The 20,965-nt window shown below is 37.6% G+C and overlaps 1 protein-coding gene across 7 annotated transcripts in view; it reads right to left on the minus strand.

Moving 5' to 3' along the window:
• PCCA (propionyl-CoA carboxylase subunit alpha) overlaps positions 1 to 20,965 on the minus strand; it is a 413,047-nt gene that overhangs the window by 75,982 nt on the left and 316,100 nt on the right. For all 7 annotated transcript variants that reach the window (XM_078432172.2, XM_078432163.2, XM_078432167.1 and 4 more), the window contains one exon: positions 18,203 to 18,301. In XM_078432172.2, coding sequence (XP_078288298.1) covers positions 18,203 to 18,301 — 99 coding nt within the window. The remainder of the gene's footprint in view (positions 1 to 18,202; positions 18,302 to 20,965) is intronic.

The following is a 20,965-nucleotide window of genomic DNA, read 5'->3' on the forward strand; positions in this document are numbered from 1 at the left end:
GAAAGGTTAAGGAAGACTTGCAGATACACATTAGAGTTGGGTACTCAAAAATGAGCAAGCATTCTCCAAAAGGGTAATAAATGAAACACCTTTGGTCAGATGGGACTGTTTATGCAAATTTCAGATTAAGAAGAAGCACGGTGATTTTAAGGCATGGTGAACAGTCCAGTATGACCAGAGATAGGTTTGGTTGATGGAGGGAAGGGGCAAGAAAGGAAACCAAGAAGAAATTAGGGAGCCAAGTCCCATCCTGCACAGAGTCATACTTTACAAAGTTCTTATACTTAAAAACTGAGGAGTAACATGTTTGTTTTAGAAAGACTGATGGTCTAATGTGAGGTTGAGGGTACACCAGAATGGAGGAGGAGGTGGGCTGGGAGCACAAGGAAAAGGCAGCAGGTAGCAATCACCAGGTTAGTAGGGCTCCAATGCTAGAGGTAAACCCAACAGTAGAACTAAGCCTGTTTCATTCACAGAAACTTAGAATTTGGAAAGCAAACAGATCTCAAAATCTTCATCTTGTTTTACTTATGAGGAAATCAAAGGTACAGGGATGCCTATATTGCACTAGGAAAATAAGAATTCCAACCCAAGCAGTTGTGCAAGGTTTGGATATCCCCACTATGTGGGATGGAATATCTCTACAACATCAGGCTAAATCATCACTTAGATGGTGGGTCCTTTAAGGACAAGGACCATTTCTAGCATTTCCTCCTTAATCCCAACAGCATGCAAGTCAGTGCCGCAGAAATGGAAAAGATTTAAATCAATCTTCATCAAGAATTCTGAATTTTTTTCATACTATGAAAGAGAACAGTGACCTACAGCTCTCTCAATCTTCAACTGTCTAGTGGAAATTTTAGCTAGGGAGAGTTAGAAGTGTAGCTGCCAAGAAATTAGGGAAAGGCGTGTGATAGAGTGAGGATAGGCAGTCCAATAATACGCTGACTTCCGCACTGCTGAGATTTTAAGAGTAGGGAGGAAAACACTCAGTGCAAGCGTCGCCATTACTATCAGCCCAGGACTCATCCCCGCAGTAGCTGAATCTTCCTTCCTCAGAAGCTCAAGGCAGAAATCCAGAATCCAGTCCATATTTACCAGGACAGAAGCAGCACAATTAATTACTGTAAGGCAGCAACAGTATCAATCATAACGGCTGTTCAGAATGAGAAATTTTCTGATTGAAAAGTATGGCCCTTATACTCTGGGAAGATGGCAGTGGTGGCATGGTTTCTGAGTCCTCTCCAGAAACACTGAAGAGGCCCAGTGGCAACAAATGTCCCTAGCACCCCAAATGCTGCCTACAAATACCGTTTCCCACTCCAAGAAATCAAGGCTTCTTGGCAGAACAGCTTAGCCCTGGTTTGAGGCAGAAATGAGGCTGCTACATCTTGTCATTTCAGAAAGCAAGGGGGCTATCAAAGACGGGGGGAGTCACACGAAAGGGACTTAGAAGCCAACCTGAAGAAAAGTCCCTGGCCAAAGATGGCAAAATCTGACCATCACTAAGGTTATAACTGCAATGGATTAAAGCCAAGTATGTTTAAACCCATGACTTCAAAACAGATACCGGAAACAAAAACAAAATAACACCCTAAGTGAGTCACTTTTGGAGAATGATAGGGAACCAAGTCTTTGGGAACTGAGAAGTAAAAGGAAAGGATCCAGCATTTGTCTTGCCTTTTCTATGAAAACTGATCTGCTGGATAACCCAAGAAGTAGGTGAGGTAGAGCTTCTCTTTAAAGAATTAATCCTGGTAATAAATTTAAAGAAATGACAACATTGGAATATCATCGTTTTGTAAACCTTAACGAATTTATTGATTGAAGCTTGAGCATCAACAGAGAAGTAAGCAGACAGTATGTGCCTCTTCCAGAGGCACACCACAGCATTTATGACTCAGTCTTGCCAAAGATAATGGCACCTGAATCTGATTGCTCCTCTAGATCCAAATATCAATTTCTAGAAAACAAAGGAGAGAGGACATGTTAACCCATACCACTGGAATGCAATCAGCTAAATTCTGACCATGGAAAATTGTATAGGACAAACCATCCTGTTCCTTCAAGAAATAAAATGCAAAGAATAAAAAAAAAATTCTACAGACATTTCCCTCAAGCTACTATCCCATTTCTCCTTTAAAGCCAGATTCCTTAAAATGTTGTCTCTCTTCCTGGTCTCTGCTTTGTCACTTTCCATTCTCCTTTGAACTCATTTCCATTTGTTTCCCCCCCACTATTCATCTGTAATCATTCTCATCAAGATCACCTATGATTTCCATGTTGCTTTACCTATCAGTCGGTTTTGTCCTCATCTTACCCAGCAACACTACAAACAGTCAATGATTCTCTTTCCCAAACACAATTCTTTCACTGGCTTCAAGGATATCCATGCCCCTAGTTTATCTCCTACCTCCTTGGCAGCTGTTTCTTAGCCTTCTTTGCTAGCTTCACCTCTTCATTCAATTTCTACCTGCAGGAGTGCCCCCAGGGCCTAGTCCTCAACTCTCTTCTCTTTTCCATCATGCTCTTCCCCTGTGTAATCTCATCTCTTCCTCCCAATCCTGATGCCCATCTTAAAACAAATCAATTTCACTGAAGCATAATTTAGGTACAAAAGATTGCATTCTATTTAAAGAACAGAATTCAGTGACTTTTGACAATTTTGAGAAATCACCACCACAATCAACACAGAGAACATTTCCAACACCTCCAAAATGTTCTTCCTGCCCATTTACACTCCAATCCTGGTCCTTGCCCCCCAGGCCACCATTGATCTGGTGTCTAATACACAAGGTCATTTTATTCACCAAAATGGACATACAGCTGTTTGAGTACCGTTTAAGAGAATTTCACATTAAAAGTCCTTAGCACTTTTGCCAAAAATTAATTGATCTATATGTGGATCTACTATACTTTCTTCTGTTCTACATATCTAACTACCAATGCCACACTGTCTTGACGCTGCTGTTTCATAGTTAGTCTTGAAATCAGGTTGCATAATTCTCCCAAGTTCATATTTCTTTTTAAAAATTGCTTTGGCTCCTATGATTTTTGAGTGAACAGGGTCTTTTTTTTTTATAGTAAAAAAACATGACAAAATTTACCCTTTTAACCAATTTGAAAGTATACAGTTCAGTAGTGTTAAGTATATTTACGCTGTTGTGAAACAGATCTTCAGAACTTTCTCATCTTGCAAATCTGAAATTCTATTCCCACTAAACAACAACGCTCCCTTTCCCTTCCCTGAGGTCCCTGGTAACCACCATTCTACTTTCTGTTTCGATGAATTCAACTGCTTTAGGTGCCCCATCTAAGCGGAATCATACAGTATTTGTCTTTTCTTGTCTGGTTTATTTCATTCAGCATAATGTTCTCAAGGTTTAATCATGCTACAGCATGTGACAGGATTTCTTTCCTTCTTACGGCTGTAAATTATTTCACTGTATGTATATACCACATTTTATTTGTCCATACATCTGCCGATGAACATTTTGGTGGCTTCTACCTCCTGGCTATCCCAAATAATGCTGCAATGAACTGGGGTATGCAAATACCCCTTTAAGACCCTGTTTTCAATTCTTTCAGATATATATCTAGAAGTGAGATTGCTGGACCATATGGTAGTATTATTCTTAATATTCTGAGGAACCCTCATACTGTTTTCAAGTTGTGCCATTTTACACTTCTACCAACAATGCACAAGTATTTTAATTTCTCCATGTTCTCACCAACACCTATTCTTTTCTGGGTGTGTTGTTGTTGTTGTTGTTGTTGTTGTTGTTGTTTTTGGTAGTAGCCATCCTAATGGATACGAAATGATATCTCATTGTCATTTTGATTTACACTTCTAGGATGGTTAGTGATATTGAGCACATTTCCATATGCTTATTGCCTGTTTGTATATCATCATGGAGAAATGTCTATTTAAGCCCTTTGTCCATTTTTAAATCAGGTGTTTTTTTTTTTTTTAGGTTGTGGGAGTTCTTTATATATTCTAGATATTAACCCCTTATCAGATTTATGATTTGCAAATATTTTCTCCTATTCTGTAGGATGCCTTTTCACTCTGCTGTGTCCTTTGATGCACAAACGTTTTTTTAGTTTGATGTAGTCCCATCTGTCTTTGTCTTTGTTGCCTATGACTTTGGTGTTATATCCAAGAAATCATTCTCAAGTCCAGTGTCATGAAGATTTTGGCCTCCATTTTCTTCCAGGAGTTTCATGGTTTTAAGTCTTACATTTAGGTCTTTAATCCATTTAAGCTAATTTTTGTTTATGGTGTAAGATACAGATCCAATTTCATCCTTTCCTTTGTGGCAGATCCATGCTTTGAGAGAAAATCTACAGGCTTATGACTACAGAATTTGTGTTTTCAACTCCCATTTGTCATCTGAGTTCAAGGCTCATACAGTCAATAGTTAACTGGACATCAACACTTGGATATGTAATGTACATGTTAAACCTACCAAGTCTGAAAAGAATTACTGATTTGCCTCTCCAAACCTGTTCCTCTCCTAACCGCCCCCACCCCCACTGCCCGACCTAAGTAAGACCATTGTTCACTCGGTTGCTTACCCCTTCATTCTTTAACTTCCTTCACACTCAAGTATCTGAACCTGTGGATCCTTGCTGCCTTCCTACCCAATTAGATGTCAAATCAGTTCACTTCTCACCATCTCTACTGCTGCCATCTTAGTCTAATCCAAGGACTGGCAAACTCTTTCCGTAAAGAGTCATACAGTAAACTTTTTAGGCTTTGTGAGGCAAAATTGAAGGTATTATGTAGCTAGTTAGAGAACAAGAGAGAAAACAGATTTTCACAACTTTTGGGGGGACAACATTCCAAATATAATAAGCACCAGTTTTTGCTAATACTAATACGGAAAATGGAATTCTTTTATTTAGAGATAAAATTCTGTTTAATTGGGGCTCAAAGTTAGTGTTCCCTATCACCAAAGTCAATGGCAATTATACAACTGTTTAATGCTGACCTACAGTGAGATTTTACTGATTTCATCTTTGACGATACCTTTTCCCAGAGACAGGTACTGCCAAATACTAACAATAATCCATGGGTAAGGGATATTACTTGAGCATAGTGGTTGCTTGGAAGGGATTTATAGAATTTTGTTAAATTCCTCTCTTGATATTCGCCATTAGCCTAGCATTTACATTGCAGTTTGATCACTTCCAATTTTAGGCTGAGTGGAAGATCCTCAATTGTACAGTGAAATGGATTTTCACATATGGAAATTTCCTTTGCTCTTGCACTGACGTTTGAAAACTGCTGCTGAAGCTAGTTCACTTCTTATTTTAATCTTCTAACAGCCTGGGAAGTGTAAAAAGCAGCTAGACAAGGGAGCCTGGGTGGCTCAGTCAGTTAAATATCTGACTTTGACTCAGGTCATGATCTCGAGGTTCACAAGTTCAAGGCCCACATCGGGCTCTATGCTGACAGCTCAGAGCCTGGAGCCTGCTTCGGATTCTGTGTCTCCCTCTCTCTCTGTCCCGCCCCTGCTCATGCTCTGTCTCTCTCTCTCAAAAAATAAATAAATAAATAAACAAACAAACAAACAAAAAAAGCAGCTGGACATTAATTGTGATTCAAATGTTAGTTGTTGTCAAAATAATGTTACCACAGTATAAATTTTGTATGTAAGTGCTGTTTTGTCTTACAATTTTAGGTTGAATTCATTAATAAACATCAAATCTACAGCATGAACTAATTTTCAAAGCTATCCGATGTTTGATAACAGTGGCTGAGAGTGTTCTTCTTGTTTAGGAACATGTAAGTCTTGGTTCTGTGCTAAAAAAATAATCACAATAAATTTTACCACTGCTAAGCCAATTGAACTGCTGTGAGATAGCTGGAAAACTGGGACATTAAGGTTCTACTTAACAAAAATTCTACAAGCAGTCATAGCAAATAAAAACAAATGATTGTGGCTATATTCTGGTAAAACTGTATTTGTGGATGCTGAAATTTGAATCTCGTATACTTTCCATGTGTCATGAAGCATTATTCTTCTTTTAATTTTTTCCAAACATTTAAAAATGAAATAACCACACAACTTGTGGGCCATACAAAAACAGGCAGTGGGCTGGATTTGGCCGACTCCTGGTCTAAGCCATCAGCACCTCTCACCTCCATGACTACAATGTCATAAAAATGGTTGTCCTACCTCTGCCACTGGTCCCCTGTGGTCCATCGTCCCCAGAGCAGTGATTTTAAATCACATCACATCATTCCTCTACTCAAAACCCTTCAAAAGCTTCACAGTTGGAACTGAATAAAACCCAAACTCTTTGGCCTACGAAGGCTCTATATGGTCTAGTTCCTGCTTCCTTCTTGCACTCTCCTAAGCTACACTCAAGATGCTGGTCTTCCCTCAGGCCTCTGCAAAGACCAAGTTTGTTCCTGTCTCAGGGCCTTTGCATTTACCATTTCTGCTACTTGGGACTTTCACACTTTTCATTTTTGCATGGTTGCCCCCCTTGTCCTCAAAGGTCTTCACTCAATGTTAGCTATTCAGAAACTTTCTTACTTTTTTTCCTTTCTAAAAAAATTTTTAATGTTTATTTATTTTTGAGAGAGGAATAGTGTGCAGGGGAGGGGCAGAGAGAGAGGGAGACACAGAATCTGAATCAGGCTCTAGGCTCTGAGCTGTCAGCACAGAGCCTGACATGGTGCTTGAACTCACAAACTGCCGAGATCATGACCTGAGGCAAAGTCAGACTTAACTGACTGAGCCACCCAGGTGCTCCAGGAAATGACTTTCTAACCACCCTACCTCCTCTACATACTTTCTGTGAATGATCCTGTTTCAGAGCCTTTATCGACCTTCTTAGTACAATAATTACGTTATTTATGTGTTTACATGTTTGGTATCTACATCCCCCTGTAGCAAATGTTGTACATGTTGTGAGGGGGACAATGACAGGAGGAAGAGAGAGAAAAAAGAAGTACCCAAATCTGATACAGCTCAGCAATAAGGACTGATAAAATGAAACATAGGGAAAAAAAATTTCATCCACACCGAGATTGATCTCTGTACACAAAACAGGAATATAGAATTTTCCCACAGTTTACAATTAAGACAGTTAGGTTTTAGAGTTCACCAAGAACAAAGTATCAGACCTTACAAACAGTCTGAGGCATGCCAAAACAAATAGGAACAGACCATTTGATTAGCTAATAACAAAAAGTAGAATAAAATAAAAATTAAGACTTTTATTTTCATGAAATATATTCCATCCCTATTAAAATACTTTCTCCAAGTTTTTATTTTATCCCTTCTCCTATTTTAAGTGGTACTTCATAGCTAGATAAAAATTTCCTTCTGTTCTTATATTGATACTCTGCTCCAACATTTACAAAATACACACCTTTTTGTTTCTTTAAAGAAAAGAATATTTAAGAAGACTGATTATCAAAATGACTTCAACATTTGTGAGAACCAAATTCATACAAATTAGCAAGGCTGTTTGTTCACTCAAAAAAGGCAAAACATTCACAAAATAATAAATGTTCCAAAAATATCTCCCTGGTATAATAAAATCAGAAGCAATTTCACCTTTAAAAGTAATCTCACTGAACGGTAAGAGGAAGAAATAGTAATAGTTTTCTTTTCCCCTCACTGATTTCCAACATGATAATATGTTGTAAAGGCCATTACTGGGGGATTTGTCTTATCGGTCTCCAGTGTGGCTGCCTGTATTATTTTCCACATTTACTACAATCAGTGTTTATACTATTGAAAATTCTCTTCTTCTGGCAGCTACTAAAATATAATTTTCTAGTAAACAGACAGTAGAGGAGAAAAAGAATACGTGAGGGGAGTGGGGGAAGATTCAGAACATTTTCCCATTATAGTAAATATTTAAAAGCAACTCCAAATCATAATGCCACTAGAGACAAAACACACACACACACACACACACACACACACACAAAACAAACAAACAAAAAACCCAAAACAAACCAAAACAAAACAAAAAAACACTAAGCTTCTAAGACTACATTTCAAAAGCAGGTAAATGTGTCAAAATTAATATTTTAAATTATAGTTGTAAATACATCCCAGCTGTTAAATTGTGATTAAATTTTTTGAAGCATAGTGAAAGGAGTTATTTCTGTTCTCCTGGCAGGCTTGTTTCTAAGATGTGTAACTGTAATTGATATTTTCAGGAGTGTGAAAAGGAGATGGTTAATAATTACTCTCTTATTTCCTACTTCTTTGGAAAAAAAATACCAACCTCCACTTATTCTGGGTTATATATTTATATATCCTATACATCCTAAATAGATGGTTCCATATTACATTTGGTAACTCTAGAGTAATCACATGTGTATAGTACAAAATAACAGCTAATTACTTCTAAGGGGATGGGGAGAAACATCTAAAACCCATGGAAAACATTTATTTTGGGACTAAAAACATAAGGTGATCACTTCCAAATCCACTTTTTTTGGTACTGGCAAAGTATAAGCAAACAAGGAAGCCCCTTCATTTAATTTTCTAATTAAAATATCATTAAAATATTTACTTTAGCATCTATATTCACTTATATAGCATCTGTATACATTTACACATTTATTGTAACCCAAGTTTGTTCCCAGAGGTTGTTACTTTCATCTAAAAAAAACAAAAAAAGAAAACAGCTTATTTTTAACTTTCCTTACTCAAAGAGGTACGAGGATCAATTCATTTTCTTTGAAAAAAGAAAGTTAAGCTTAAAATTTTAAATTCTATTCAAACTCTGCACAAGCATTTGCAAGCACACGTACCACAGATAGTTATTCAATCTGCGAACACAATTAGAGCCGTTCCTTCAGGTTCATGTGCTTATATCATATTCTGTATTACACAGGCTCACTGAGCATTTTAAGTTATCATGTCATGTAATCTATTTAACACTGCAATCAATGCACAAATAATCCATTTAATCTGGCATTCTGTAGTAAATAACATGACATTCGTGTGACACTATTCCAAATGTGTCTGCTTTAACATAGAAAATTAGTTCCACTTAGTTGAGTATCAATGACCTATTCAATGTAGAATGTGCTAGTGCTGCAGTCAGCTTTCTCCTGTTCTTTATCATAAATTTATCTTCTCTTGAAAATATTTAAGCAAGAATATGAGAAATTAAAAAAAAAAAAAGCCTTCAAAGGTACATCATGAATAGCTTCACATCACACAAACGCAGAGATTGTTAGACCTTAGCGGGATCTCAAGACATTTTCAAAAGTATTTAGCTCCTCTTCAGGCCTGTAGACAACCTGCTGTGAGCAGGTGGAGAGAAGAAATCATGCCACACAAAGAAACAGGCCAATACCAGTTAGTCGGCAGCTCTGCTCGCAAATGTTCAAACAACGCGACTACGCAAAACGAAAATCTTGTATGTAAAATGCTAACGAGAAACAACACATTAAATCCCAGACAAATTACACTGTAAGAAACGGAAGACTATGTGAGTTGTTCAAAGTAAAACTGAAGAGCTTCTTTGGAGGTTAAAAAGAATGCTTTATAGGAAGAGAGTATATTCACAGAAATTTAAAAAAAAAAAAAAGTTCTATTTGATCAGCATGTTCCACACTACGAGATGCTACGGCGTATGGAGAAAATACAGTGAGTTCAACATGTGCAGAACACCGCGTATCTTTTGTTTCAACACTTAATTGTATGCTGCAGGCAGGATATCATTCCGCTTATTAAAAACAGTCCTAAATTTTGCTAAACTTCTAAGTTAAAAGGTGAAAAGGTTGTCAACTAGAGAAGAAATTCGTCTCCTGTTTAAAAAATGAAGTTAGTTCATCTCCTCTTAATTTTAAATGATAAAAACCAAAACTGCGGTGGACACACAGGGGAGTGCATAAAAACCAGTACATTTTGTCTTCTATGAGCACTCTCATTTAGGAAAAGTTTTGTGACCCATCTAACCCGTAACTGCTAGCCACACTTGGCTACTGGGGACCTGGAATGTGACCAGTGCAAGTGAGAAACTACATTTTCCATTTTAATTAATATTAAGTAATTTAAATACAGAAGCTGTGGAACCTATTTTTCTTTACACACAACATTCTGGTAGGGCCACATTTCACATTCATCATTCTGTTGCTTAAGATATTATTGGTATATTAGCATACGTATTTCAGGCATAGGTGCTGTTTCTGATATCACATTAATAATTTTCTTTAGATAATTTCATGTTGAAACGCTAACATTTTGGATATATGGAGTTAAACAAAATGGATTAGTGAAATGAATCTCACTTGTTTTTACTTTCTTGATGTGGCTACTAAGAAATTTAAAATTGCATATATGGCTTAACAGATTTTATTGGACAATGCTGCTTCACTCTATAATTTTTTAAATCAGTAATTTGGAATTACTAGAGATTTGGAATTACTCTCATACTAATGAGACTTTATCTTCCCATAGTCAAAATGAGAAATGATTGTAGGTCCTCAGATTATACCATTAAGATCTACTGTATAAACATTATTACTGATGGACTCTACATCTACAATGGGGAACTAGTAGGAAAACACTGGTACATACCCAATATAAGAAAAAAGAGAATTACGAAATGCTATCATTTTATTTCCCTTGAATGATGTTCTTTGAGGAAAACTTGGCTTACTTATTAGATGAAGAAATAGATTAAAAACCTATAAAAATTCTAGAGGACCTATAAGTATCTCCAAGAGTTTTTTAATGCTTATATCCTTGATTCTTCAGCATAAATTACTTCATTTCAAAATACAGGACCTCCTCTTCCTCCTTTTGGATACGTGCATCACTAGCTATATACTTAAAGCTATTAATAATGATTAGAACTTCTGTCCAAAAATAGGATTTTCTAAACATCAGAAGAGAAAAAGCAGCCGCGTGGGTAACTGAAGTAAGAGCTTGTGCAGCAGACTTAACTGAACAATGGGTTATTAGTGATGCTGGGTAAGATACAGCTCAAGCAATGTGCCAATGTTCGCATTCCCCTCATAGAGACAGGGGAAATCAGGAACAGTCTGAGGTGAACCTTTACTATACCTATAGATACTGTTGGCCTTAAACAGCTTAGGAAAATAGGAAAGATGTTTGCTTGATTGGAAAGAAACTCACTTGGTAAGCATGATACTTTTGTGGGCAGACCGTTGGGAGCCCTCATTTGTCTTTGAACTCACAAATACTATGTGATTCCATATCCATGGGGATCAAGCTGCCATGTTATCTAAGAGTACAGATTCTGCAAATGTTGGAAAGTAAAGAACTAAAGAGAATTGATAAAACAGCTAAGAAGGCTATCCTATGAACATAGCTTAGTTTGATAAAGTCTTAGAAGAAATAAAATCTAAATCTTAAAAGTATAGATAAGACAGATTTATTTCTGAAATTATAAAATGCAAGATAACTATCCATGTATTCATCCACTCATCCTTTCCTCCAGCTAATGAGCCGTTCTTCACATGTGCCAGGAATTCAGTATGGCGGTGGGAATTGAAGGTCAAATCAAAACTGAAAATTCTGATTAAAGGAAGTTAGTAACCTATCAAATTCATTTTCCAAATGAGAGTACATGCCAAAATACAATTTTTTTTAAAGGAATTAATAGATAATATCAAGTTCCTGAGGCTTACCAAGGAACGCCAGGAAAGTCAAAAGATAATGTGATATGATTAGATTTGATTGGATGAATAGGGAGCTAACTCTTAAAGCAAAGGTATGCTTCCTCCCCAACTACTTGATCATTTAATCAGATGAAGTTGTTAACTGCTACTTTTCACGTAGTCACAGGGATTCAATAATAAAACTAAACAGAGGGGCACCTGGGTGGCTCAGTCAGTTAAGCATCTGACTTCAGCTTAGGTCATGATCTCATGGTTTGTGGGTTCAAGCCCCACATTGGGCTCTGTGCTAACAGCACGGAGCCTGCCTTGGATTCTCTCCCCCACACTCTCTCTCTCAAAAATAAATAAAATAAAATTAAAATAAAATAGGTGCTAAGTACTCACATATTCTTGAATAAGACTGGCTACACAAAAGTAGACTGGTGTACTAGACTGGCTACACCAAGTAGAACATGCTAGGAAACCACAAAACCAACAAGTGCCCAACTCCCACCTCAAGAGAATATGAAAGAAATTTAAAAATTGTTTGAAGTTAAATTCTTAAGCTAAGAACTCAAGGTTGAACATTTTAAGCTATGTGAAAGGGATTTTATGAGAATCCCTTGGTTTTCCATGTATCTCCTGGATTTTGAGGGGTATCTAGGTAAGATCAGCAATTGTTTTAGTGACAAAACAGGAAGAGAAGAGTATGGTGAGGCATCGATTTGTAACTATTTCTTGTGGTCTAGACGTGGATTGTACAGAAAAGACTAAGGCTGAGTCGTTATGAGAGAACCTGCTCAACAGAAAAATCTAGAAAAAGACAGCTGGAAAAGACAGAGCAGACTTTAAGGGTTCTACAGGTGAGAAATTCTCCCAAATCCACAAAAGTGTCCTTGAGGACACCAGCCAAGTGTCCAACTTTGGATGTTTGACATGCCTCCAAAGTAACGAGGGCCAGGTTACATTAGCTAGGTCAACCTAGTTCTTCCTGCCATGTTCCTCTCTTCTTTACCCCAGACTGAAACTTTGGACAGACCTCAGATGGCAAACAAGAAGTGAGAGAGGATATAAAGCAAGAGGGAAGAAAGCAACACTCTCATTTTCCCTATAAAATTTCTGTCTGAGGTGGAAATGAGTTCAGGAGGAGAGGTTTTAACAGTTTTGACATTACAATGAACTAGATTTTTATTTATTTTTTTAAATGTTTATTTTTTTGAGAGAGAGAATGAGCAGGGGAGGGACAAAGAAAGAGGGGGCAGAGGATCTGAAGCAGGCTCTGTACTGACAGTAGAGAGCCCGACACAGGACTCGAACTCACAAACCACAAGATCACGACCTGAGCTGAAGTCAGATACTAAACCAAATGAGCCACCCAGGTGCCCCTGAACTAGACTTTTAAACACTTCCTCTCCCAAACAGAATACTGCTTGCCTATTCCCTGGTAGCAACTATACAACTGAGAACTGTATGTGATTTTATGCAGGGGAGGAAAGAATAAGCTGAGAAAGTGAGTTTAAAAGAAGAGTTGTAAAAAAGTTCCTTTCATTGGGGGTGCCTGAGTGGCTCAGTAGGTTAAGCCTCAAACTCTTGATTTCAGCTCAGGTCATGATCTCACGGTTTGTGAATTCGAGCCCCACACTGGGTTTTGTGCTGACAGTACAGAGCCTACTTGGGATTCTCACTCTCCCTCTTTCTGTACCCCTCCCCAGCTTGTTCTCTCTCCCTCTCAAAAAATAAACCAAAAAAAAAAAAAAAAAAAAAAAAAAAAGTTCCTTCTATTTGCCCTGGCAAAGTTTCATTTGTGCAGCAAAGCACTTATGTGGTAAAACAGATAAAAAGAAAGACAAATATTAGGAAGTACTCAGAATGTTTTCTCAATAACTATCTAAATAAATTTTGTTCTACAATGAGGTACTACCACTTCACACCCATTAGGGTAACTTTATAAAAGAACAATAAAACCACCAGAAAAGAACAAGTGCTGGTGAAAAGGTGCAGAAATTGGAATCCTTCTGCATTACTGTAGAAATGTAGAATGGTGCAGCTGCTGTAGAAAACAGCACAGTGGTTCTTTAAAAAGGTTAAACACAGAATTACTACATGAGCCACTAACAGAGGATCGGGATTCACAAAATATGAACTTTTATGAATCATTAAGTAAAAGATGAATGCTCCAATAAAAAGAAAAAATGGGCAAAAGCCATGAACAGGCAGTTTGCAGAAAGGAAAACAGGACTGACAATAAATATATTTTTAAAATGCTCATTGTCATTACCAACCACATTAAAACCACAAAAAGATAAGTAGTCTGGATATCAAGGGTTACCTAGGATGTGAAGCAAAATTGTTAAAGGAACAGATTCCTGGGTTCAAATCTTGGCTCCTCCATTTATTAGCAGAATGCCTTGGGTGAGCAATTTAGTTTCTATAGGCCTCAAGTTTCCCTAACCTCAAAATGCACGGTAATACTAGTACACTAGATTGGTGTGAGGATTAAATACTTTGATACAGATGAGGTATTATAGGAGAGTCAGTGCCTAACATAGTAAATATACAATAAGGTTTTATTATTATTCATGTTATTGATAGCAGCAGCACTGTTGGTCTGCGTGAGGGGTCATTTATTTCACATTAATTTTTTTTAATTTATGTTTATTTTTGAGAGAGAGAAAGAGACAGAGCATGAGTAGGGGAGGGGCAGAGAGAGAGGGAGACACAGAATCGGAAGCAGGCTCCAGGCTCTATATGTTGGTAGACATATACATTAGTACAGCCATACAGGAAAAACCATTTGGCATTACTGTGTAGGATTAAGAATGCATGGTCCTTACAAGCCAACTGTTCTATTGGCTGGCATACTCCTTGGAGAAACGATTTCAAGAGGAAACATAGAAATGTTCAGAGAAGCAGTGTTTGTTCTAAAAACAAAATAAGTAACACAAATATCTTCTTAGGGGAGAAAGAATAAATTGTGGTATATTAATAGGACTTACATAGCATGGAAATAAATAAAACTACATACATCCAGATGATCAATCTCACAAACCTAATACTGAAGGAGAAAGCAACTCACAGAAGCACACAGAAATATGGTGCTATACAATATACTGTTTACAGTTGTACGTATATATGACATCCTTAAAGAAAAGGAAGGGAGAGATACATTTAAAAACTGGGATTGTGGTTATCTCTTGGGGCAGGAGGAAGGATTTTAAGTAAGGGGGAATGCAGAGGAAAGTCAGTAATATTGGTAATTTTTTTTCCTTTTTTAATCCAGATGGTAAGTAATGTTTTTGTTGTGTTTTTCTTTAGATTTTATATAGATCAATACATATTTGTGATATAAAATACTTAATAAAAAAAAGTTTAAATGCAGGCACAAAAATCTAGGGGGAAAAAAACCTCCAGCCATTATTACTGTAAAATCACTTGAAAATCATCTGTGATAATATCCATCCTAGTTCTTCTTTGAAACTCATAGCCACATTTTCATAGCTATCTATTTGAAGGTATTGAGCTGAAGTCTTGAGGAACTCAGCCCAAGAAGTTAGCACAGAGAAAAGGGAGTTGGGCACAAATCCTGAAGGTCTGCCCAGGCTTAAGGCAGGTGGAGGGGAAATCCACAAAGAACACTGTGAAGCGATCATTCATTCTCCTGTCATTTCAAATCCCTTCCCCACACAATGCTCTGAACAGCTAACATTCTGAGACAAGATGATTTCCCTCCTCTGTTTCTGAAATGCATCCTAACTTCTCTCTTTGTGTCCAGTCTCATTCTCCTCCCTTCCTGTCTCCACAATGCAACTTGAACCAAGCTCTTCCTAAACTCCCAATCCTCTCCACAGCATCACTTCATTTGTGAACACTCGTCCACGAGTCCCACCGGCCAAGGGTGAAGCAGTGGCCTCATTATGTAATTAGCAAGGCTTCCAATGAGCTGGCTCCTACTCACTTCACTTTTGCTCCTCACACCCAGCTTATTCTCTGATTGCAAGGGTTTAAAGCAATGGTTCTCAGACTGCTTTCCCCAGAGTAGCAGCATCACCATTACCTGGGAACTTACTAGAAATGCACACTTAGCCCAGGCCTACTAAGTGGGAGTAAACTCTGGGGTGGGTCCAACCATCTGAGTTTTAACAAGCCTTCCAGGTGATTCTGAAGCACACCTAAGTTTGAACATATTGGCTTAAAGCATGAAGGAAAGGTACATTATTATCTGAAGAACTCTGATGGAGACAATCAAAAAGTACTATATAGCACAGTGGTTAGAAGGTTAGAAGCTCACACTCTGGGGTCCCAGTGCCAGGGTTCAAATTTCTGCTTAGCTTCTTCCTAGCTTTGTAACCACAGAGAAGTTGCTTAGCTTGCCTCAGTAAAGTGTAATGCTTAACAGCACAGGTCCTACAGCAAGCCTGCCTGGCTCTACCTCCTATCAGCCTCGTGTCCTTGAGGTCACTTACTTTTCTCTGAGCCTCAGTTGCCTCATATACAAAAGTATAAATAATAGTACCCACTTCATACAGTTGCTGTGAAGATGATATGAATACATGAAATGCATTCAGAACTGTGCCTGATACACAGTAAGTACTGTGTATTACTTACCCTCATTATGTTATTAATTTCATGGGAACCACGTTATAGAGACAAAGAGAGTCAACAGTGAATGTTAATGTCCATAAAGAGTGAATAAAATCCATCTATTCTGGAAAGGAAAACTTTCTTCAGCATTTTTTAGGTCAATGAGTTTGTTTGGTTTTTATCCAGTCTACCATTTACCTCTCTGAATGAATTTATTTCCTTCTGATGAAATGGTACTTAACTAGATGCAACACCCTTCTCCAGGGTCAGGGGGGTCTGCGTGAGGGGTCATTTATTTCACATTAATTTTTTTTAATTTATATTTATTTTTGAGAGAGAGAAAGAGACAGAGCATGAGTAGGGGAGGGGCAGAGAGAGAGGGAGACACAGAATTGGAAGCAGGCTCCAGGCTCTCAGCTGTCAGCACAGAGCCCAACACGGGGCTCAAACTCACTAACAGTGAGATCATGACCTGAGCTGAAGTCAGACGTTTAACCAACTGAGCCACCCAGAAGCCCCTAATTTTTTTTTTTTTTTTAAGCAAAGAACTTACAAGAATGACAAGATTTACTGAACAGTATCTCTATGATAGGGAAAATATTTCTGGGAATTATTCTAAATACATATCCAGTATTAATTTAGCTAGAAACTCTACATATAAAAGTGCCATCAGGCTACCTATCTGCACAGTCATTGAGAAGGAAGCTGAAAATATGATACACTAATTTGGGTAGTAGGAATTTGTATCTCTCTACTGGCGGGTCATATTATGTCCCCTGACCAGAAAATGCTGCCTGGCCACAGCACATTCAGGGCAGAGCATATTCTATTATACATAAACAAATATCACAAAACCATGTTTTTGGAAAACACAATGAATGGATCCAGGTAGTGTGAAATTATGCAGTGATACTTTTTCCAAGGGTCTCAAAGTATTTCACCTCATAATGAGAATATGAAAGAAAATATGAGAGAATAAATATACTGGGGCAAGCCAGAAAACCAAAGCCAAAATATACGACTCGGTCCTGAACATTCAATGTTTGTTAGAACCATAAAGATAATCTACCAATTAAGCCTGGCTTATAAATTAGTTTAGTCATTAAATATTTACCAGGAAGTTTCTAGACTACCTCTGTCTCTAATAGAGATATATGTGAATCTGGTATAGAGAAGTCTTGATCTGTGATTCTGTTGACTTCTCTAGGTTTTAAAAATCAGTTTCCTGTGTAAAATCAAGTTAAGGAAACACAAAAATATTTTTGTAAAAAACAACAACAAAAAGAATGAGCGTTTAATACTGTGGGGTGGGGGTGGGGGTCTGGATTTTTATCTGCATGTGATCGTCACATGTTACGTGGAGTTCTTTGTTTTGTTTTCCCTGGAACCCTCCCCCTCAACTAGGAGGTGAGCTGCAGGAACTCTGGCAGCACCTCCCTTTGTAGCTTCTACTTCAATACGGAAGCCACCGATAGCAAAGAATATTCAGTCAACTCTGGATTTCAAGTCATTTCCTCAATGTAAGAGATTGTATTTTGCAGGGAAAAGAAAGGTTAACATGTTAAGATCACTGAATTTTTAAAAGGCATCAAGGTGTTCTGGCAAGTCCATCTGAACAGCTCACATTTCTGCTGATCGAACAGTACACAATCTCAGTCACACAGAAAAGGAAGGTAACAAAGTCATATTTTATAACTAAAAACCCACAATGGCAACAAAAATGCTATCTTCCCATGTTTTTAGAAAAACACGCAGGATGCTCTGTGTACAACAGTAATAATACACTGACACTCCTGGATTGCCTGAAAAAAAGAAAACATCCATTCCTCAGAATAAGACTTGCTTCAAGATCCCCTCAAGAACGAAACAATGTTTTCAACTATGGAATGTATGAGACAGGATAAAATGCAGCCTCTCCCAGCCACTTCTGTCAGTGTTAACCACCCAGGTGCTGGTAAGGATTTTGGACTTGACGGACCCCTCAAAGTAAATCATCAGAACATTTACCTGCACCGTCCTCGGAGTGCCATCAACGCTGACAGACAATAAGGGTGAAGCCAGGTTCCACGTGCTGGTCACATTTAGTTTCGACCCATCAACTTCCACCTGTTGTGACACCAAATAAGACTGTTACCATGAAGAAAGACAGAAAACTGATCTCAAGTTCACTGCCACATACAAAGCAGCAGCCACTTTAAACAGATGGCTCCCAACAGCCTGTCATGTTTACTGCTCCCGCCATGAGAGACAGGGTCCAACAGGAGTCTTCTTAGCTGTCTCTGGGGAGAGGTGAAGGACCTGGGCACAGCTGCCTCTGGGTACTGAGGTTTCCAGTGATTTCCAGTAAGTAACAAACAGCCTTCTCACTCTAAACCTATCTGGACATGCTACATTTACTGCAATTAGACAAGTAATGCATATAAATTCCAGTGACATTTTGCAACCCACACATCAGGGCTTGCATATAATATCCTCTCCAAGGACCAAGAAAGAACTTTTCCTGTGTTAATTTTAATGAAGGACTGTGCATTGTGATTTTAATTAAACAGAAGCTTTAATTAGGCAAAATTCTTTGGTGTGAATATTAAAAGTCCATTTGAACTTTGCAAAAGTTGTCATATTTTTGTCAATCTTAAATGACTAATTTCACCAAGTCATCACTTATGAAGATGCAAAAAAACAAACAAACAAAAAAACCCAAAAAAACCAAAAAACCCATATCTTTTAAAACAGATACTTTTAAGAGAAAAATTCTAATTTCCAAATAAATAATATAAAAGAGAAAACAAGCAAAGCTAAAATAAAAAGTACTGTTAGTTTCTTTCTTTCCTTCACTCACCGATTCCCTAAGTCTTGTATGGGAGAGCTAAGAGAAAATAACAGTATTACATCCACAGTAAACCACATAAGGAAGGGATATTTAAGTTTCAAAATAAAACTGTAGCAAAGTCAAGACACAAGATCCCTAACAATTCTCTCTCTCTCTCAATTCTCTTAAAAGATACTTATTATAATAAAAGACACACAGATATTATTTAGAAGAATAACTGTATCCATATACATCTATACAGACTTTCTGTTTATCTATTTCCACAATAGTGTGGTCATACAGTCTAGAAGCAAAGACATGCTATTGGCTACATAATGAAATGTCAGCTGGACATACATTATGCACTTGCTTGTTTCTGGGTTCAGGAGCCTTCAGGTCCATACAGCACATTTCAGTAACTGGGAAGAAGGAACGACAGCTTGGGTCTCACCTGACATTACTATTTGACTAAGTTAGAGCTGCTTACCACGCTGGAGTATTTAACCTGTCTGAACTTTAGCTGCCAAACTATAATACGGTAAAACTCTATCTGAAAGGGTGCTGTAATATTTTTTTAAATTTTTTAATGTTTATTTAGTTTTGAGAGAGAGAGAGACAGAGTGCAAGCAGGAGAGGGAGAGAGAGAGGGAGAGAGAGAGGGAGAGAGAGAGAGAGGGAGAGAGAGAGAGAGGGAGAGAGAGAGAGAGAGAGAGAGAGAGAGAGAGAGAGAGAGGGAGAGAGAGAGAGACAGAGAATCTGAAGCAGGCTCCAGGATCTGAGCTGTCAGGTTGCTGTAATATTTAAAAAATTAACATAAAACAGTCTCTACCGATATTCCTACTATAGTAGGTCCTAAAAATTTTTTCCCTTTTCCTGTTTCTAATGGTTCCACTTTCCTTAAATGGATTTTAAAAATAAGGTCAGATATCATGCTATCTCATAAATTATGTACTATTAAAAAGTAGGTGATAAAGATCCGTGAAGCAGAAAGACTATAGTTTTGAGAAGAGCAACATTTTAAAATTATCTATTTAGATAATTAGCCATTAACTGCCCTGGGTGGCTCAGTCGGTTAAGCGTCTGACTTTGACCTAGGTCATGATCTTGTCATTCCCAAGTTCGAGTCCTGCATCCAGCTCTGCGCTGACAGCTCAGAGACTGGAGCCTGTTTCAGATTCTGGGTCTCCCTCTCTCTCTGTGCCCCTCCCCCACTCTCACTCTCTTTCTCAAAAATAAATAAAACATTAAAAAAATAAAATAATCTATTTAGCACTTCTTCCTGAATTAAATATCTCCTTATGTAATGGAAGAGTTCCAAAAGAAGCTCCCAAAAGATAGTTTTACAAATATTAAGTGCTAAAAATACCTTTTAAAACTGAGAAAAATATTTGCTTTGATATGATTCCTAAATTTAAAAGGTTAAAAAAGGTCAGTGTTCAATTATAAAAGTTTTATGTGTTAAAATGGAAAGTTAGAGGCTGTAAGGAAAGATATTTTTAATGACAGGCATTTACAATTTGTATTTGATACTAATTTTAAGTCAATAGGGGTGACAGAATGAAACTGTAATTGTCATCTTTAGGGGTTCTCAGAGAAAATAACCTAACATACTCAAATCATGCAGAAGAGGAACCACTTTACAACAGCCTAAAGTAAACTATTTTATGACTGGTTAAACAAAATGCGGCATATCCATATAACAGAATATCATTTGATAATAAAAAGGAATGAAATGCTGATACATGCTACTACATGGATGAATCTTGAAAACATGCTAACTGAAAAGCCAGTCACAGAGGATCACAAATTATATAGTTCCATTTATAATGAAATGTCCAGAAAAGTCCATACCAACAGAAAATAAATTGGTGGTTGCCTTGAGCTAGGGGTGTGGGGATGGATGGAAGGATTGAGGGGTAACAGCAGTGGGGCATTGGCTTTCTTATTTGATATGATGAACA

Source organism: Panthera onca, chromosome A1, assembly GCF_046562875.1.
Source record: "Panthera onca isolate mPanOnc1 chromosome A1, mPanOnc1 haplotype 2, whole genome shotgun sequence".
Taxonomy (NCBI): domain Eukaryota; kingdom Metazoa; phylum Chordata; class Mammalia; order Carnivora; family Felidae; genus Panthera; species Panthera onca.